Genomic DNA, 14,717 nt, shown 5'->3' with positions numbered 1-14,717 from the left:
TTATTTGATGACAGTAAACTGATAAGGTATTGTTATCAATGACCATGTTAGCAAGTAGACATTTACTCATTGCAGAGTGTTACAGTAACTAACTAACTAAACTAAACTGGGTGATGAGTATGACTGAAGTATGACTGAATACCAACCTAGCAGTGCCTTTCTTAAGAGTCTCTAGGTTACACCCTTCCTTGCACCTTCCCCTGCCTCCCCTGTCTGAAGCCACCTACATTGCCACAATACATTTGTTCAGATTGAATGTGGGGAATTATGAGTCTTTACATAAATCACTTTGCTGAAGTGAGCCACGGCTGCTCTTGGGTTCTCTAATTGATGTTCTGGCGGTCAGCATGGCGGTTGATGCAGCGGTGCCCTAAACATCGTCCTTTGCATGTAGGTCTCTGTAGGGATGTGAGTGTGTGTCTGAGTCAGAGACCCAGTTCTGTCGATACGGATTCCCTTTTCCTAACAGGGAGGCCATTCTACCCATCTGCACTAGATATGCAAGACAATCAGAGTTGGAGGAGACAGGAAGATGTGTCACCTGGGATAGCTCAAGTTAGTAGTACTTCAGTTTTGCTTCTTAGAATCCACCATTTACTCAGATAGCTTTCATCAGTGTCACTTGCAAGCTAGTTAACCAGTGTGCTTGGAGACAAGAAATTACATCATGCAGAAAAGTTTAAAAACGAAACTATCTGATGAAGCCATGGAAGAATAAGCTGAATGGCTATAGATCAGGGCTGTAGTGGAGGCACCTCTTGTTTTTCCACCAATTGCAACTTTTAACATTCAAAAATCACACTGTGTTATCCACATTCACAATATGTACACTCATCAACACTCTAGGGACCCTTTAATACCACTGGCATTTTTTATAAACATTGGACAATAACCTCCACCATAATCAAACATGTTCAGAATGCCTTTTTAAACATCTGATAACACATGGTGCAGTCCACCTTACCATGATCACAGAATTCATAGTTTATTCACCTCTTATTTTACCTCTCCAACCCTGCCCCAAATATAAACCTATACCTTACAGTATGTTGTTCTGTCTTGTCTAGAGATTACACCACTAACTACACAGTACTGCACAGAGCTGCAGCCACGTGGAGCTACAAGCATGCAAGTTTCATGTGCACAGGTGTACCGGGGTCCCAGGTATTGTTGCCTTGAAATCTCTTAAGGAAAAAAAACCATTGTAAAATCCTCCATTGCCTTTTTCAAGAAGTTGCATGTTACATCTACAAAAACAGCACACCCCTCCCCATGACCCGAGTTCCTACGGTTTGGGCAGTGAGTTCCAAGCGCATAGAGCGAAATATGTGGTGGTGGAACAATGTGCAGTGCTTTCAGGAGATAACATCAGATTTCAGTTGTCTGCAGACACCTTTGAACTCCACTGGAGGTAACAGAAAAATGATATTTGTGTAACAGAGCAACTGTGTATGTTTAGTGGATTTGTTTTCATATCCCGAAAAAACCCTACATTCTCTCAGTACCTTGAGTTGGATTTAGACAGAATGGAAGCACTTTAGGATGTCATCAGCTACAACAGCACAGCATGAAACTATGGCAGTATTTGTCTCTTTAAAAGAGAGTCATAGGGTTACACACACACACACACACACACACACACAATCACACACACACACACACACACACATACATACACACACTCATATATATCAGCAAATGACCAATACAGAAGAAATAGCTGCCAATGAAATAGCTACCAATACTGATGACCGGGAAGACAGGAAGCAAGACAGCGTGGAGGCCATTACTGGTCCCCAGAGATGCAGAGATGGCCAGAGCAGCAGGCACAGTTTAACATGTGATTAGTGCTGAACTTGGAATGGTCATTTGAAAGTCTGTCTATCAAGCAGAATATTTTATCCCTTTGTGTGATCTTGAAAGAGTCTAATTACTCAACAGACTTCAAGGGTCATCTCTCTCAGCTGCCCACCCCCCCAACCAAACACACACACACACACACACACACACACACACACACACACTGCATTGAACAGGCCTTTGGTGGTGGGGGTGTGCTGGCGGTGGTGGGAAGTTCATGATAAATGCCCTGTCTGTAGCCTGCCTTAATAGGAGGGATAAACCGAGGGCTAAACTGATGGCATGTCACTTACTATCAAAGGCAGCCACCTCTCCCAATTATGATTCTGCTGCTGACCAAACCACCATTGCAATATTAAAAACAATAAAAAAAATAAAGACTGAAATAGAAGGCTCATACTATATCAGGTTTAAGTTGTATGTAAAATCCATGTAACCGCAGATGAACCAGCATTGTCTCCGTTTTCATGAGCCTAAAAGAAGTCATAATACACCACTGTTGTTCAACGCTGTCTAATTGATTCTATGGTGAGAAGTGTTGGGTTTTATGCATGAGAAATCAAACCTTCTGCATGTCTCAGGCATCATCATGGGATTTACTTTGTTTACCTTTTAAAAAAAGGAAATGTACACATTAAATGTTAAATGACACCTTTTTATTGTCAGCTCTGTGTGTGTGTGTGTGTGTGTGTGTGTGTGTGTGTGTGTGTGTGTCTGTTCCTCTGTATATATGTGTCGGTGTGTTTGTATATGTGCATTGTGTTTATTCTGTGTGTGTAGGTGTGTGTGGGTAGGCGCTTCAATGTACAATATGTATAGAATGTATATTTTTGTTTATATTTAGATCCATTATAATATTTGCCAATTATTTTGTACAATAACACAGAAAATTACCATAATGTTGGGTAGATGAATCCTGCCTCATTGGAGACATTATTGGACATTATTTCTAACATCCAGACAGGTAAAATAATTGTAAAATGTATCAAATAAACGTTGGTGAGAGTGAAGAGAGAGAGGCCTCAGTTTTTAATACAAGTCGTTTTAGCACTTGGTATCCATTTATGACAATATGATGGATAGGAAACTAACCAATGGTAACACAGTTTCAGAAAAGTATATTATATATAGATATTTTATATATAGATAGATTTATAGTCATGTTGAAGGTTTAAAAGAGTACAGTAAACACTTTTCACACATGATATAAACCACAAAATGTCTGAGATCATTCGAGTTTGTAGGCCAGTGGCATGGGAGGTAACCTGTAAGTCTGACCAGTCCATTTCCCATCGTTGTAAAGTTCCGAGTAGATTCAGTAACACTTGACCACACGAAAGAGGAAACAAAAGAGTTTAGAAAACAGTCAAGTCTAAAACAGATATATTTATCAATAATGCACATTGTATCAATGCTGACTTGTGATTGGTTGGACTTGTTGATGATGCACCTGTAAAGTCGGCTCTGTTGATTGGTTTCTACAGAAACAAGTAAAGGGCTCAGATAAACTTGACGATTGACAGAATGCTGTAAACAGGCTCAACCCAGATCAGCAATATGTCTATTTCTCCATTCCATTTGTGTTTGCTGTTTGTTCCATTTTCCCATTTAAGCTCACGTCCAGTCTGCTTTTGTCTTTTTTTTCTTTCTTTCTTTTTGTCTTTTGTTGTCCACGTTTGATTTAGTTTCTTCTCAGAGAAGGATTTCAGTGTGTTTCTCAGGCCTGCTGAGAACAGTTTAGAGGCCCCAGTGCTGATCCAGGACATTAGTGTGTATTTAGTCCCAGCGACCCCCCCACTGCCACACACCCCCCACCCCACCCCCAGCCCAGCACTACCCCGGCCATGCCCCCACTGAGGCCCAGCTTGTGGTCCTCCAGGGCCCAGCGGCAGCTGGCTGAACATGATAATGATGTGGAAAAGTGGATGCTTTTGTTGGCCGGGCGCATTTTGTGCAAATTCACGCTGTCTCGGGTATGTCCACGCGGAAGGAGCTAGCAAATCCTTTTCCGGGCTGCAAAAGTGGAGAGAGACAACAAAGCATTTAAAGATGTCACCTCACACAAACACACTATTCTCTCTCTCTCTCTCTCTCTCTCTCTCTCTCTCTCTTTGCTTGTAATGTCAGCACCACGACAATGGCCACAAATCACACTAAAAATTAGCAATGACACAAAATGAGCACTGCCTGAGCAGAACGAAGGTGAAATATGCGAGAGTGCACATGCAGCAGGAATCTCATGGCGTGAATGCAGAATGACACTCTCACATGACACTAAAGCCACAGTGTGCTATCACTTGGGGAGAGGTGATGTTTATGTCAGCATAGCAAGCTCATTTAGATCCATCATGCAATATCTGGATTGCTCTCGCTGCACTCACTGTCCCATTTATCATAAGCTGATGTTCAGAACATTTTTATTATTGACGTCATCGATCTGCATGACCACAGCATGCCAATGGGCAGATGATCACCTGCGTTTTCATTTGATATCAAGCAGTCTCTGGCACCTAATTAGTTTACAGTAACATGTGACCCATGTCACATTTACGACTCAACTGGCCCAGAACCATAGATAGGGCATAAGGACTTCAGCCAGGTTAGAAAATGTTCTTTGATCAACAAAATGTTTCATTTTACAGAATCAATTTACAGGATGACTGTATGTTACACCACTAATAATAATTACAAATATGGTCTATGGGTTCTCTAAATCATGACAAATATACAATAAGCATACACTGAGCATACATGATTCCTCAGAAAAAGCATACTGGGTTGTCAGTAATCTCTTTTTCTGCTCAAGTGACAAAAAAAGTGGTGAATTGAATGTTGAAATTGACTGCAAATAGGCTGGCAGGATTTGAACAGGTAACAGGCATCAATTTTAAAACTGGGTGACACATTTCTAGTTTATTGAAAAGTATTCTATACAATGCCGTCTTGTGAAGACTGTTATCTTGTATGTCTTTTCAGCTTTTTCTTTACTTTTCACAAAGCAGTGAATTTGCAATGTGATGTGTTATTTTCAGAAGAGTTTAGAAGAGGTTATTTGACTACTTTATGTATACGCCTTACCTTTCGTACTGTACAAACTCATTTTACTCCATTAGCAACTTGCACATTTTTTCAATATTCACAGAGCTCTGAGTTTGCACCATTCTTTTTTATGAAGACCAACTCCTTTCTGTAACCTCAGAGGAACGATAAAAGCCACTGCATCAAAGTTTGACAACGAGCTAAGTCCATTATCATTCCTAAAATTTTGCAGTGGCAGGTGGTACACAGTGAATTAAATTATGACAATTTAATCCTCTTACACCTCTTGACACATACCGTTTTTAGCACATTTACTTCTGTAAATATATGGTTAGCATCAATGTGTTGTGTCTAATTCTGCATTCTTTCATTTTCGTTGTTTTTTTTTTATTCATTGCTCACTTGAGGCCTAGCACAGATGGTGATGATAGCATAATGTAATGTTGGCAATGACAAGCATGTGGATTCAATGAAAAGTCACAACAGACGTAGTGCTATCGACTCCTCTGCTCTCATGAGATAGAGTGGCACCCCAACAGTGGGATGCCACTTGAACAAGAAAGGGACAAAGTAGCTGGGGCAATTTGAGGAAGATTCAAGACAAAAATGTTGGACACATCAATTTGAATAAAAAACATTTTTTATTAGATTTGTTGTTTTTTTTGAGTGGGGAGAAGGGGGAGGTAGGAAGCGCCTGTCAGGCGTATTAAGGAAAAGAAAGGGGATACTTAGAGCCATATTTGTAAATATATATTAGATATATACATATATGAAAAATAATGGCCCTTGGTTTTTGCAAAAAAAAAAAAAAAGTTGGACCAGATTTCCTGCAGTGGAGTAGTGGAGATTTGATGGCCTAGATTATATACTCACACAAATAGTTGGCTCTGTGAGGCGTTCGAGCACTAGGCAAGAGAATGTCTAATTCTCTTCTCTCTAGCGTGCCGTGATGTGACTTCTCTTTGCCAAAGGTGGAGAATGATCTATCCCCTGTTTGCACTTGGCTTTCAAGTACTACCTCAGTATCGGGCACTGCGTCCATGCCAGGCACGTGCAGGTTGCTACGATAGTCGGAGGCCTGGCGACTGTCCGATGGCACGAACGAGGGCATCCAACATCGGTCGGAGTGCCCCAGGGCCTTACACTCCTCCGTGCAGTTGGAGAAGAGGTCAGCTCCTGAAAAGCAAACAAACCAAGAAAAAACCAACAAGAAGGTGAGTTGAGCAGGAAGTGAAGGAAGTCTGTGGAACTGGAGACTACTGTTGTTTTACAGCGCTTCCTGTAGAAAAACTACACCGTCTGACACTATTCCTAATCTCAGAGCAGATTAACATCTCCCAGACTAGCTCACCAATCACATCTGCATCTTACAGTGTGTGAAGGTTCACGCTGAAAGCTGAGCTGCAGCACATTCCTTTACCCTTCATTTTTTAAACATATCTAAATACAGCACTTTAAAAATTAATAAAGAACATTTAGCACAGTGGCATGAATTTACTGAACTCTATTGACTCTTGATACCCTGGGAGAGACTGTTTTCCCCAGCATCCCGAGGAGCAAACACATTTATTTTGAGGCGTGTTTGTGTGTGTTTTTGTCGCTGCTGTCTGTAAACATAAAGAGGCCTTACAATCCTGTGACACCAGTTGTGTGAAATATGAATTGAGACAATGGGTGACATCAAAGAGCGAGACGAACAAGAAAGGATTCAGGGCGCCTGCCAGAAACAATAACCCACCGAAAGCTACAAAACCCTCAGACTCGTTACCGCGCTGTTTGAGTTAATTACTCGCATTTTTGAAAAGGAATAGAAAAGAAGGCAAAAAAATGAATAAGTAAATATATGAATAAATAAAACAGGCACAACGGCATCACTGGGAGCTGTAACAAGGTCCTCAGGCAATCTCTCCCTCTGCCTGCACATTGAAATGGGTTGAGCTCGTCTGCACTGGGACAATGTTGGAGGGGAGGATGTAGGAGCACACTGATCAAAGCCCATGTGAGGATAGAGAGGGGGTGGAGAGAGAGAGAGATAGAGAGAGAGAGAGAGAGAGAGAGAGAGAGAGAGAGAGAGAAGACAGAAGGAGGGGAAGAGTAGGATGGAGAACAAGACACAAGAGACAAGCCATGTGTGTCTGTGTATGGTGTGTGTATGTGTGGGGGGGGGGGGGTTTCAAGGTGTGCACACATATATGAGGAAGTGCGTGGGAGTACGTTTAGGACAGGGAGTGACAGGGCGAGAAGCTGGGTGCAAGAGAAGGTGGGAGAGATGGAGAGAGAGAGAGAGAGAGAGAGAGAGAGAGAGAGAGAGAGAGAGAGAGAGAAAGAGAGGGCAAAAAGAATGTTCCTGACTTTTCTCTAATCTGCACTTGGTAATGGAAGAGAGTTTTACTGAGGAAGATCAAAGGGTCTAGTTAGACGAACCTGGCCCACTGATAAACCTGAGACTTCTCTCTCTCCCTCTACCCCTCTCTCTCTCTCTCTCTCTACCTCTCTCTCTCACTCTCTCTCTCTCTCTCTGTCTCTCTCTCTCTGTGTGTGTGTGTGTGTGTGTGTGTGTGTGTGTGTGTTATGTGTGTCTGCTAGGGTAGGGTTCTTGGAAGACAGATGGGCATAGGGAAAGGTGGAGCAGATAGAGAGGTGAAAAGAGAGAAGAGAGATGAAAAGAATGTCAGAGCCTTCTCTCATCTCCTCTGAAAGAATATATATATATATATATATATATATATATACATGCTGTGTGTGTGTGTGCGTGTGTGTGTGTGTGTGTGTGTGTGTGTGTGTGTGTGTGTGTGTGCCCACATCACAAATGCACATCTGTGTGTATCATGGCATATGTGCGGGGACTTCTAAGAGGCTGTGCGCTGCAGAGCCATTGAGAGTCGTGCTGAATATGTTCAAGGCAAATGAAAGTTGTTTTCCCTCCTCGGCCGTGTCTGGGCTCGTGATTGGGATTTGTTTGTTTGCGTCACCCTTCCCATCACTGCACGGGGCCAAACAGAAAAGCAGGAAAACAGTGACTAGCGATGACAACCTCCACCAGCAACTGTGCAATCACAGCAGGACTTCATCATCAAGCCCTAGTCCCCTGCAGCCCCACACAGACACACACAGACACACACACACACACAGACAGACACACACACACACACACACACACACACACAACCCACACACACACACACACACACACACACACACACACACAACCCACACACACACACACACACACACACACACACACACACACACACACACAACCCACACACAAACATACACACACACACACACACACACACACACACACACAACCCACACACAAACATACATCAACATGCATATTAAACATGCAAATGACCATATAATCCTCCCCACGCATTCTTCTTTTTTAAAAACATGCATTCCATTAAACACACACAACTCTCTCTCTCTCACACACACACACACACACACACACACACACATGCACACATTCACAAAAAGAAAGCATCAAAGGTGACATAAAAGCCTCATAAGCGGTAAGCCTGGCCTCGATTTCCCCACTTCTCATTTAATTGATGACTCCATTGACGTGGCCACAAAACGAGCAATCTGGAGACAGTGTAGCCAGGACCATTGATCTTATCCCATAACTTATTACGTGCATTGACAAGCTACAGAAGTGAAGTCGATATCCACAGAGAATGTCACGTCAATTTCCGCTACCTGACACAGATTACTAATTGGATTATGATACTCAAACCAGGGCTACTTCTGCCCTGACATTTAAAATCAATAATGCACAGGTTTGGGAGAATGTGCTGATTTAAATACACTAGACGGGAAACACAATTCAAGCTGACATCAAGGTCAGAGGCTCCACAGACGCACCTGATGAATTCAAAATGTTGTAAATAGGCATCAACAACGTATCACCCCACTGTTGCTTCAAAATGGGAAACTGTATGAGCCTGTAACCTTGTATTAGTTTGGTGGACACATATGTGTATTGTTGATGAAGTGCCACAGTGGGAGTTAACTAGGGACATACTGCAGCCTTTTCACTGTGGAAAATCCATTTTCTACCATTTTACACATGCAGTTCATTCATCAGTCACATCAGCGCATGACCTAGAAAGACAAATTGCATTCCTTGTCCAGTGTGCCACTAGAAGCGATATTTCCAACACTTGGAAATAATAAACCCAGGTCTTTGGCATGGAGCCCTGCAGGCTATGGACTCAAACGGTTAGGCCCACAGGAAAGCGATACCATGAAACTGCGATGACAGGAATGATTTGATTAACGTCATCTCCTTCCATACCTAATTAGTAAATAATTGTCAGTGTAATGTGCCCAATCTAATTGACTAATTTGTCACACCTCTCTCACACAGCAAACAAACGCTGAGATAATGATCGCTTTAAGAGTAGCCCCCACACCCCCGTCCAGACTTCCTCCATTATTTTACAATAATTTAAAAGCCTGAATCGATTTTCATTGCTATCTACCCTCTCTGTGGTTTCCACTGAACAACAGCCTTAATTTAGACTGATATCCAAACACGCACCATGCGATTTACACTCGCTGCTTCTGTTTGCTTGTGAATGTGTGTCCCTATCTCTCTCTCTCTCTCTCTCTCTCTCTCTCTCTCTCTCTCTCTCTCTCACACTCACTTGTTTTCTGTCAATTGTGTCATTTCTGTTCATTTAGCGTGAGGAGGAGTTTAGACTGTTACTGTAGATTTAACTCACATTTGCTTCCCTAACAGTCTATCTCAGTGTATATTTTATCTTCTGTCTCCCCTGCGTGTGTGCGTGCGTGCGTGCGTGTGTGCGTGTGTGTGACCTGCCGGGCCATGCTCATACATGATCTGCCATAAAATGGCCTCCTCACTTGAGAGGGACTTGCTGAGGCAGTGGAGTAGCCCGTGCCCGCGGATGGGCCTTCATGGTAACCTTCATTTGATAATTGGCTATGCAAAAGGTCTGGAAATGAATCACAGAGCACTGAGGTGTTGAAGAGTGCCAACGTGTGCTGCAGACAAAATGAGGAAGGAGAGCACCCAAAGGGGAAAGAGCCCAGATATGCCAGCAGAATCGCAGCCTCTCATCGCCGCTGACCTCAGTCTATGCCTTTCAAACGCAGACTTGCCGCCCCCCTTCTCTCCCCTCCCAGTTCTCCTCTTTCCTTCATCCTTTTTTCCCTTTTTCCGCTTTTTTTTGTTGCTCTCTGCGTGTCTCAAACGCAACCTACTTTAACTAAAGCCTGATCAGATAGTGACATACAGGTGGTGTAGAGCACAACCCAGTCCATTTGTATTCAATTCCACATGGTTCAGAAATCATACTTGGCAATACAACATCTTGACATTTGCAAAATGAGAGCTAAATGTCAAAACTCTTTAAAGTGAGGTCAGTGCTATTTAAAATCAAATTCTTACCAGCCCTGGATTTTTCAGTAATTTACTGATCAATAGATAGGCCATGTATAGAATATATCTGATATGCGATTTGATTACCAATGCATCTAGGCTTCTTTCCATCTGCTATACATTGCCAGTATAGTGTGTGTGTGTGCCTGAAAGAGAGAGGTACTGAATGATTTTTCCCGTGTTTTTTTTTTGTGCGTGGCCAAATGTTTACTATTATGAAACCCAACTACCGACCTGTTACTTGAGACTAAAGAAAGCGGAAGTTTGATAACAGGCAACTTAACCCGAATTTGGTCAACTTTATGGTAGAACGTTTCTCGTGTACCGTTCTCACTGTAGAACGACCATCGGAATGTCGCTGTTCCTTCAGCACCACATCACATAATTGACAATGCTTACCCGCCGAATGCCCCCGGTTGGTTGCGTCGTGGTCACTGTCGCCTTGTTCACTGTCCCCATGTCCACTGTCTTTCGAACTTACAATGTCCGCTTCCTGAAACGCCGAACTAAAACCAATAGGACAAAAAATGTGAAGAAAATTAAACTGCACCCAGTTACCATGCAACACTTCAGATGTATGTCTCAGCTGTAATTTAGTGGCCTTTGGGAGTTTTTTTACTGTGTGCAACGACGCTGAGTATGAAAGCTAAAGAGGTCATTTTTCAGGGTAGTGTTGTAGTGAGGTTTACTCACCTGTTAACACGACGGGGTCTGTCAACCAGGTAGCTGAGTTCTGCTCGCTGATGCTTCGTCTACAGCCATACACACACACACACACACACAAACACACGCACACAAAACAGTGTGAGATTTGATTGCAGTACACAAGAACAGGGGCTATAATTAATTGGCAACAAAAAATATCATATTACTCTAGAGTGGCTTACAAAGTGTAAGTGGTGAAAACAAGAAACGCTTATATTTTAATTGCGTTTTATTGTTGAAACGCATAAGTGGTAGATCCAGCAATGATGCTGTGATGAAGCCCGATTTGCAGGCGACTATGATAAAACCACCTTTGTTCGATTGCAGCTCTAGCCAACCGTGCCCAGCATAATTAACATTACAGTGCCTTTAGCCCGCAGTCACATCACCTCAATTTAAAAGGAACGCTGTGGTTGTAGACTGCGCAGAATTTCAAATATATTTTGGGTCGCCGTCGTTCAAGACTAGTAAATGCTCACGGAACTGCCATCATGTCATATGTAAGGCATCTAATTAAGCCTGAAGCTGTGGCCTCCTGAGCAGAGTCACACCAAACTGAAACAAGACAACCTCATTTATATTTATTATCCATTACCTGAATTTAATGGCATATATTTTATTTTGTAATTGCAAATATTTTGTTTTGTAGTTGCTCTTTTAAACCATGTGTGTGTGTGTGTGTGTGTGTGTGTGTGTGTGTGTGTGTGTGTGTGTGTGTGTGTGTGTGTTATATAAAGCTAAATAATGCAAAATAGTTAACATGTATAGTTAACATGATCGAAAAGGCTTGCTCACCTCACTGGACAGGATGCTGCCATTTGAAATGATGTCTGGTTGTTGGTCTGTATATCCGGTGACTATAGCCCCACATGGGTTGTGTTCTGTGTCAGTACTCCTTGAAGGGCTGCAGGGCTTTAAGAACATCAGGTCAGTCTTGGCAGATTCGGGTGTCAGACAAACCTGGTAGCAGTAATTCTGGTTTTGGTGATGAGAGCCAAAACTGCCGGACTCCTCCACTGGCACTTGCGCGGCACTGCTGGCGGTCACGTTAGTGCTCTGTACGAGCATAATGTCAGACTTGCTGAGCTTCTTTTTCCGTCCCCGCGCCTGGCGGCCACAGCAGCATGCCGGCCCACCGAACCCACAGCACATGCTGCAACAGTCACCCGCCAGACACGTGTAGATGTTGAGTTTCTTGTCCTTTTGGCACCGCACGGCCAGCACGATCATAGCCAGGAGAAATATGAAGGAGATGGAGCCAAGCGCGATGATTAGGATGAGGGTAAGATCCAGAGAGCCCTCTTTTGACTTGGAGGAGCTCCGGTCCCCGCTGTGGTCCGGTCCCACGCTGTCCACCAGCATCACACTCAGACTGGCCGTGGAGGAGAGGGGCGGCTGGCCGTGGTCGCGTATCTCAATCAACAAATCAATGGGGTGCGGTGAGTCCCTTTTGCTGGAGACCCTGCGAGCAGTTCTCAGCTCGCCAGTCCTCCAGTCCATTCGAAACATACCTTGCTCATTCCCCCTCAAAATACTGTAGGACAGACGTGCGTTCTCGCCGTCGTCAGCATCCATGGCGACTATACGCGTCACCAAGTAACCTGGCTCCGCAGAGCGGGGCAAATGCTCTTTGGCAGTGCCATTCTTTCCCAAAGGTGCAATGACCGCTGGCGCGTTGTCATTTTGGTCTACAATAATAACATTCACTGTGGCATTTGATATTAGCATGGGGGTTCCATAGTCTCTCGCCTGTACCATGAAGCTGAAGTCTTTAATTTGCTCATAATCAAATGATCTCACTGCGTAAACGTAGCCATTTTCGTCGTTAATGGACACAAAAGTTTTCACTGACATGCCCTGTATGTCGCACTCCAATATGGAGTAATTAACATGCGCATTCGGTCCCATATCAGGGTCTATGGCACTCACAGCATAAATGTAAGCACCTGGAACATTATTTTCTGTCACGTACACGTCGTAAATTGGCTGCGTGAATCTGGGTGCATTGTCATTCTCGTCAGATACATGTACCTTAATAGACTTACTTGTGGCGAGGGAAGGTACCCCCTTATCCTTCGCCACAACGGTAATGGTGTATGAGTCGGCATTCTCTCGGTCAAGGGGGCCATCTGTCACTATTGTGTAGTAGTTTTTGAAAGACGATTTGAGTTTGAATGGAACGTCTCCAAGCAGTTCGCAGGTAATTTGGCCGTTTTCACCGGAGTCGCGATCCGTTACACTCAGCAACGCGATCACGGTACCCGGGGCAGCCTGCTCGCTCACTGACTCTGTGACGGTACTGAAACTGATCTCCGGTGTATTATCATTCACGTCGATCAATTTCACCAGAACTTTGCAATGCGCTGGTACAGCATTCGGTCCCAGATCTTTCGCCTGAACGTATATCTGATGCGTATTACTTTCCTCATAGTCCACTTCACCGGTCACTTCTATCCTGCCTGTTCTGGAATCTATGTTGAACAAATCTCGAATTCGCGGTGGGTTGTGGCTGCTTAGTGAATAGACTATTTCTCCATTCTGCCCCTCATCCATGTCAGTGGCGTTCAGCTGAATGACCAGCGTCCCCACTGGAGAGTTCTCCTTCAGGCTGACGGTATACACTGATTGATCGAAAACGGGCGCGTTATCATTGGAATCCAGGACTCTTATCACAAGCAGTGCGGTGCCCGTCTTTTGAGGCACGCCGCCGTCTACCGCGGTCAGCACATACTTGTGAACCGCCTGCTGTTCTCGGTCCAGCGGTCTCTCTAGAACCAGCTCTGCGAATTTGTTCCCGTCGCCCTGTGTTTGCATGTCTAGGTAAAAGTAATTGTTGGACGTGATGTCGTAAGTACTAAGCGCATTTGTGCCCACATCAGGATCGAACGCGTTTTCCACTGGAAAGCGAGTTCCGGGGATTGCGCTCTCGGTGATCTCCACTGTGATGTCGGTTTCAGGGAAACTCGGAGGATTGTCGTTAATATCCAACACTTCTATTTCAACACGGAAAAGCTCCAGTGGGCTTTCCAAAAACACCTCGAGATGAAGGAGACATGGGATAGTCTGTTTGCAGAGCTCCTCTCGGTCGATTTTCTCATTGACATATAGCGCCCCGGTTTCCAGATCCACTTCCAGGTAAGGGGTCCGCGAGCTGGGTACCGTCTGGAACCTGCGGGCAGAAAGTTTGGTTATGTCCAAACCCAAATCCTCGGCGATATTCCCCACCCGAGTTCCATGTTCCTGCTCCTCTGCGACAGAGTAGTGCAGTTGAGAAAGCACTCCATCAACGATAGAGAAGAGGAGAAATAACAAAATCATCTCCAAAGAGAAAGTGCACTTAGATGTTGTACTCCGTCTTCTGCTGCTGCTCCCACCGTCGCCGCTGCTGCTGCCCGGATTAGGAATGTCCCATTGCCTCTGTCCATAGAAAAACACACACCAGACGGGTTTCCAAAACAGCAATTCCACAATGTTGGCTCACTTCACCCGGTAACCATGTCGTTTCAGAGACCAGAGCTGTAGCCATTTGATCCCAGTCCTACCGAATCCTACAGAGATTCGGGAGTTTTGTGACCAGACTGAACATTATGGGAAGGCGAAGGCAGGTTATCCGTTTGCTTTGGAGAGCTGCGTTCAATGTCTGTAAAACTCTTACACGCGCATAACATGTAAATAACTAACTCTAAGATAAACTCCGTTT

The 14,717-nt window shown here is 44.0% G+C and overlaps 1 protein-coding gene across 1 annotated transcript in view; it reads right to left on the bottom strand.

Moving 5' to 3' along the window:
- Nucleotides 1–3,759: 3,759 nt before the first annotated feature.
- Nucleotides 3,760–14,717, bottom strand: part of pcdh10a (protocadherin 10a) — an 11,031-nt gene continuing 73 nt past the window's right edge. Inside the window, exons 1-5 of the mRNA XM_076264641.1 lie at nt 11,813–14,717; nt 11,006–11,064; nt 10,712–10,818; nt 5,918–6,075; nt 3,760–3,873 (exon numbers count right to left, since the gene is read on the bottom strand). The exon at nt 11,813–14,717 is cut by the window's right edge and continues 73 nt beyond it. Coding sequence (XP_076120756.1) covers nt 3,820–3,873; nt 5,918–6,075; nt 10,712–10,818; nt 11,006–11,064; nt 11,813–14,335 — 2,901 coding nt within the window. The 5' untranslated portion in view covers nt 14,336–14,717 and the 3' untranslated portion in view covers nt 3,760–3,819. The remainder of the gene's footprint in view (nt 3,874–5,917; nt 6,076–10,711; nt 10,819–11,005; nt 11,065–11,812) is intronic.

This window comes from Alosa pseudoharengus, unplaced genomic scaffold (genome assembly GCF_046254945.1).
Source record: "Alosa pseudoharengus isolate Yale_2024_CS ecotype anadromous, Long Island Sound unplaced genomic scaffold, YU_APseudo_1.1 YU_APseudo_1.1_scf_32, whole genome shotgun sequence".
Taxonomy (NCBI): Eukaryota; Metazoa; Chordata; class Actinopteri; order Clupeiformes; family Clupeidae; genus Alosa; species Alosa pseudoharengus.
The sequence above is the reverse complement of the archived record's forward strand: the minus strand, read 5'-3'. Positions and strand labels throughout refer to the sequence as shown.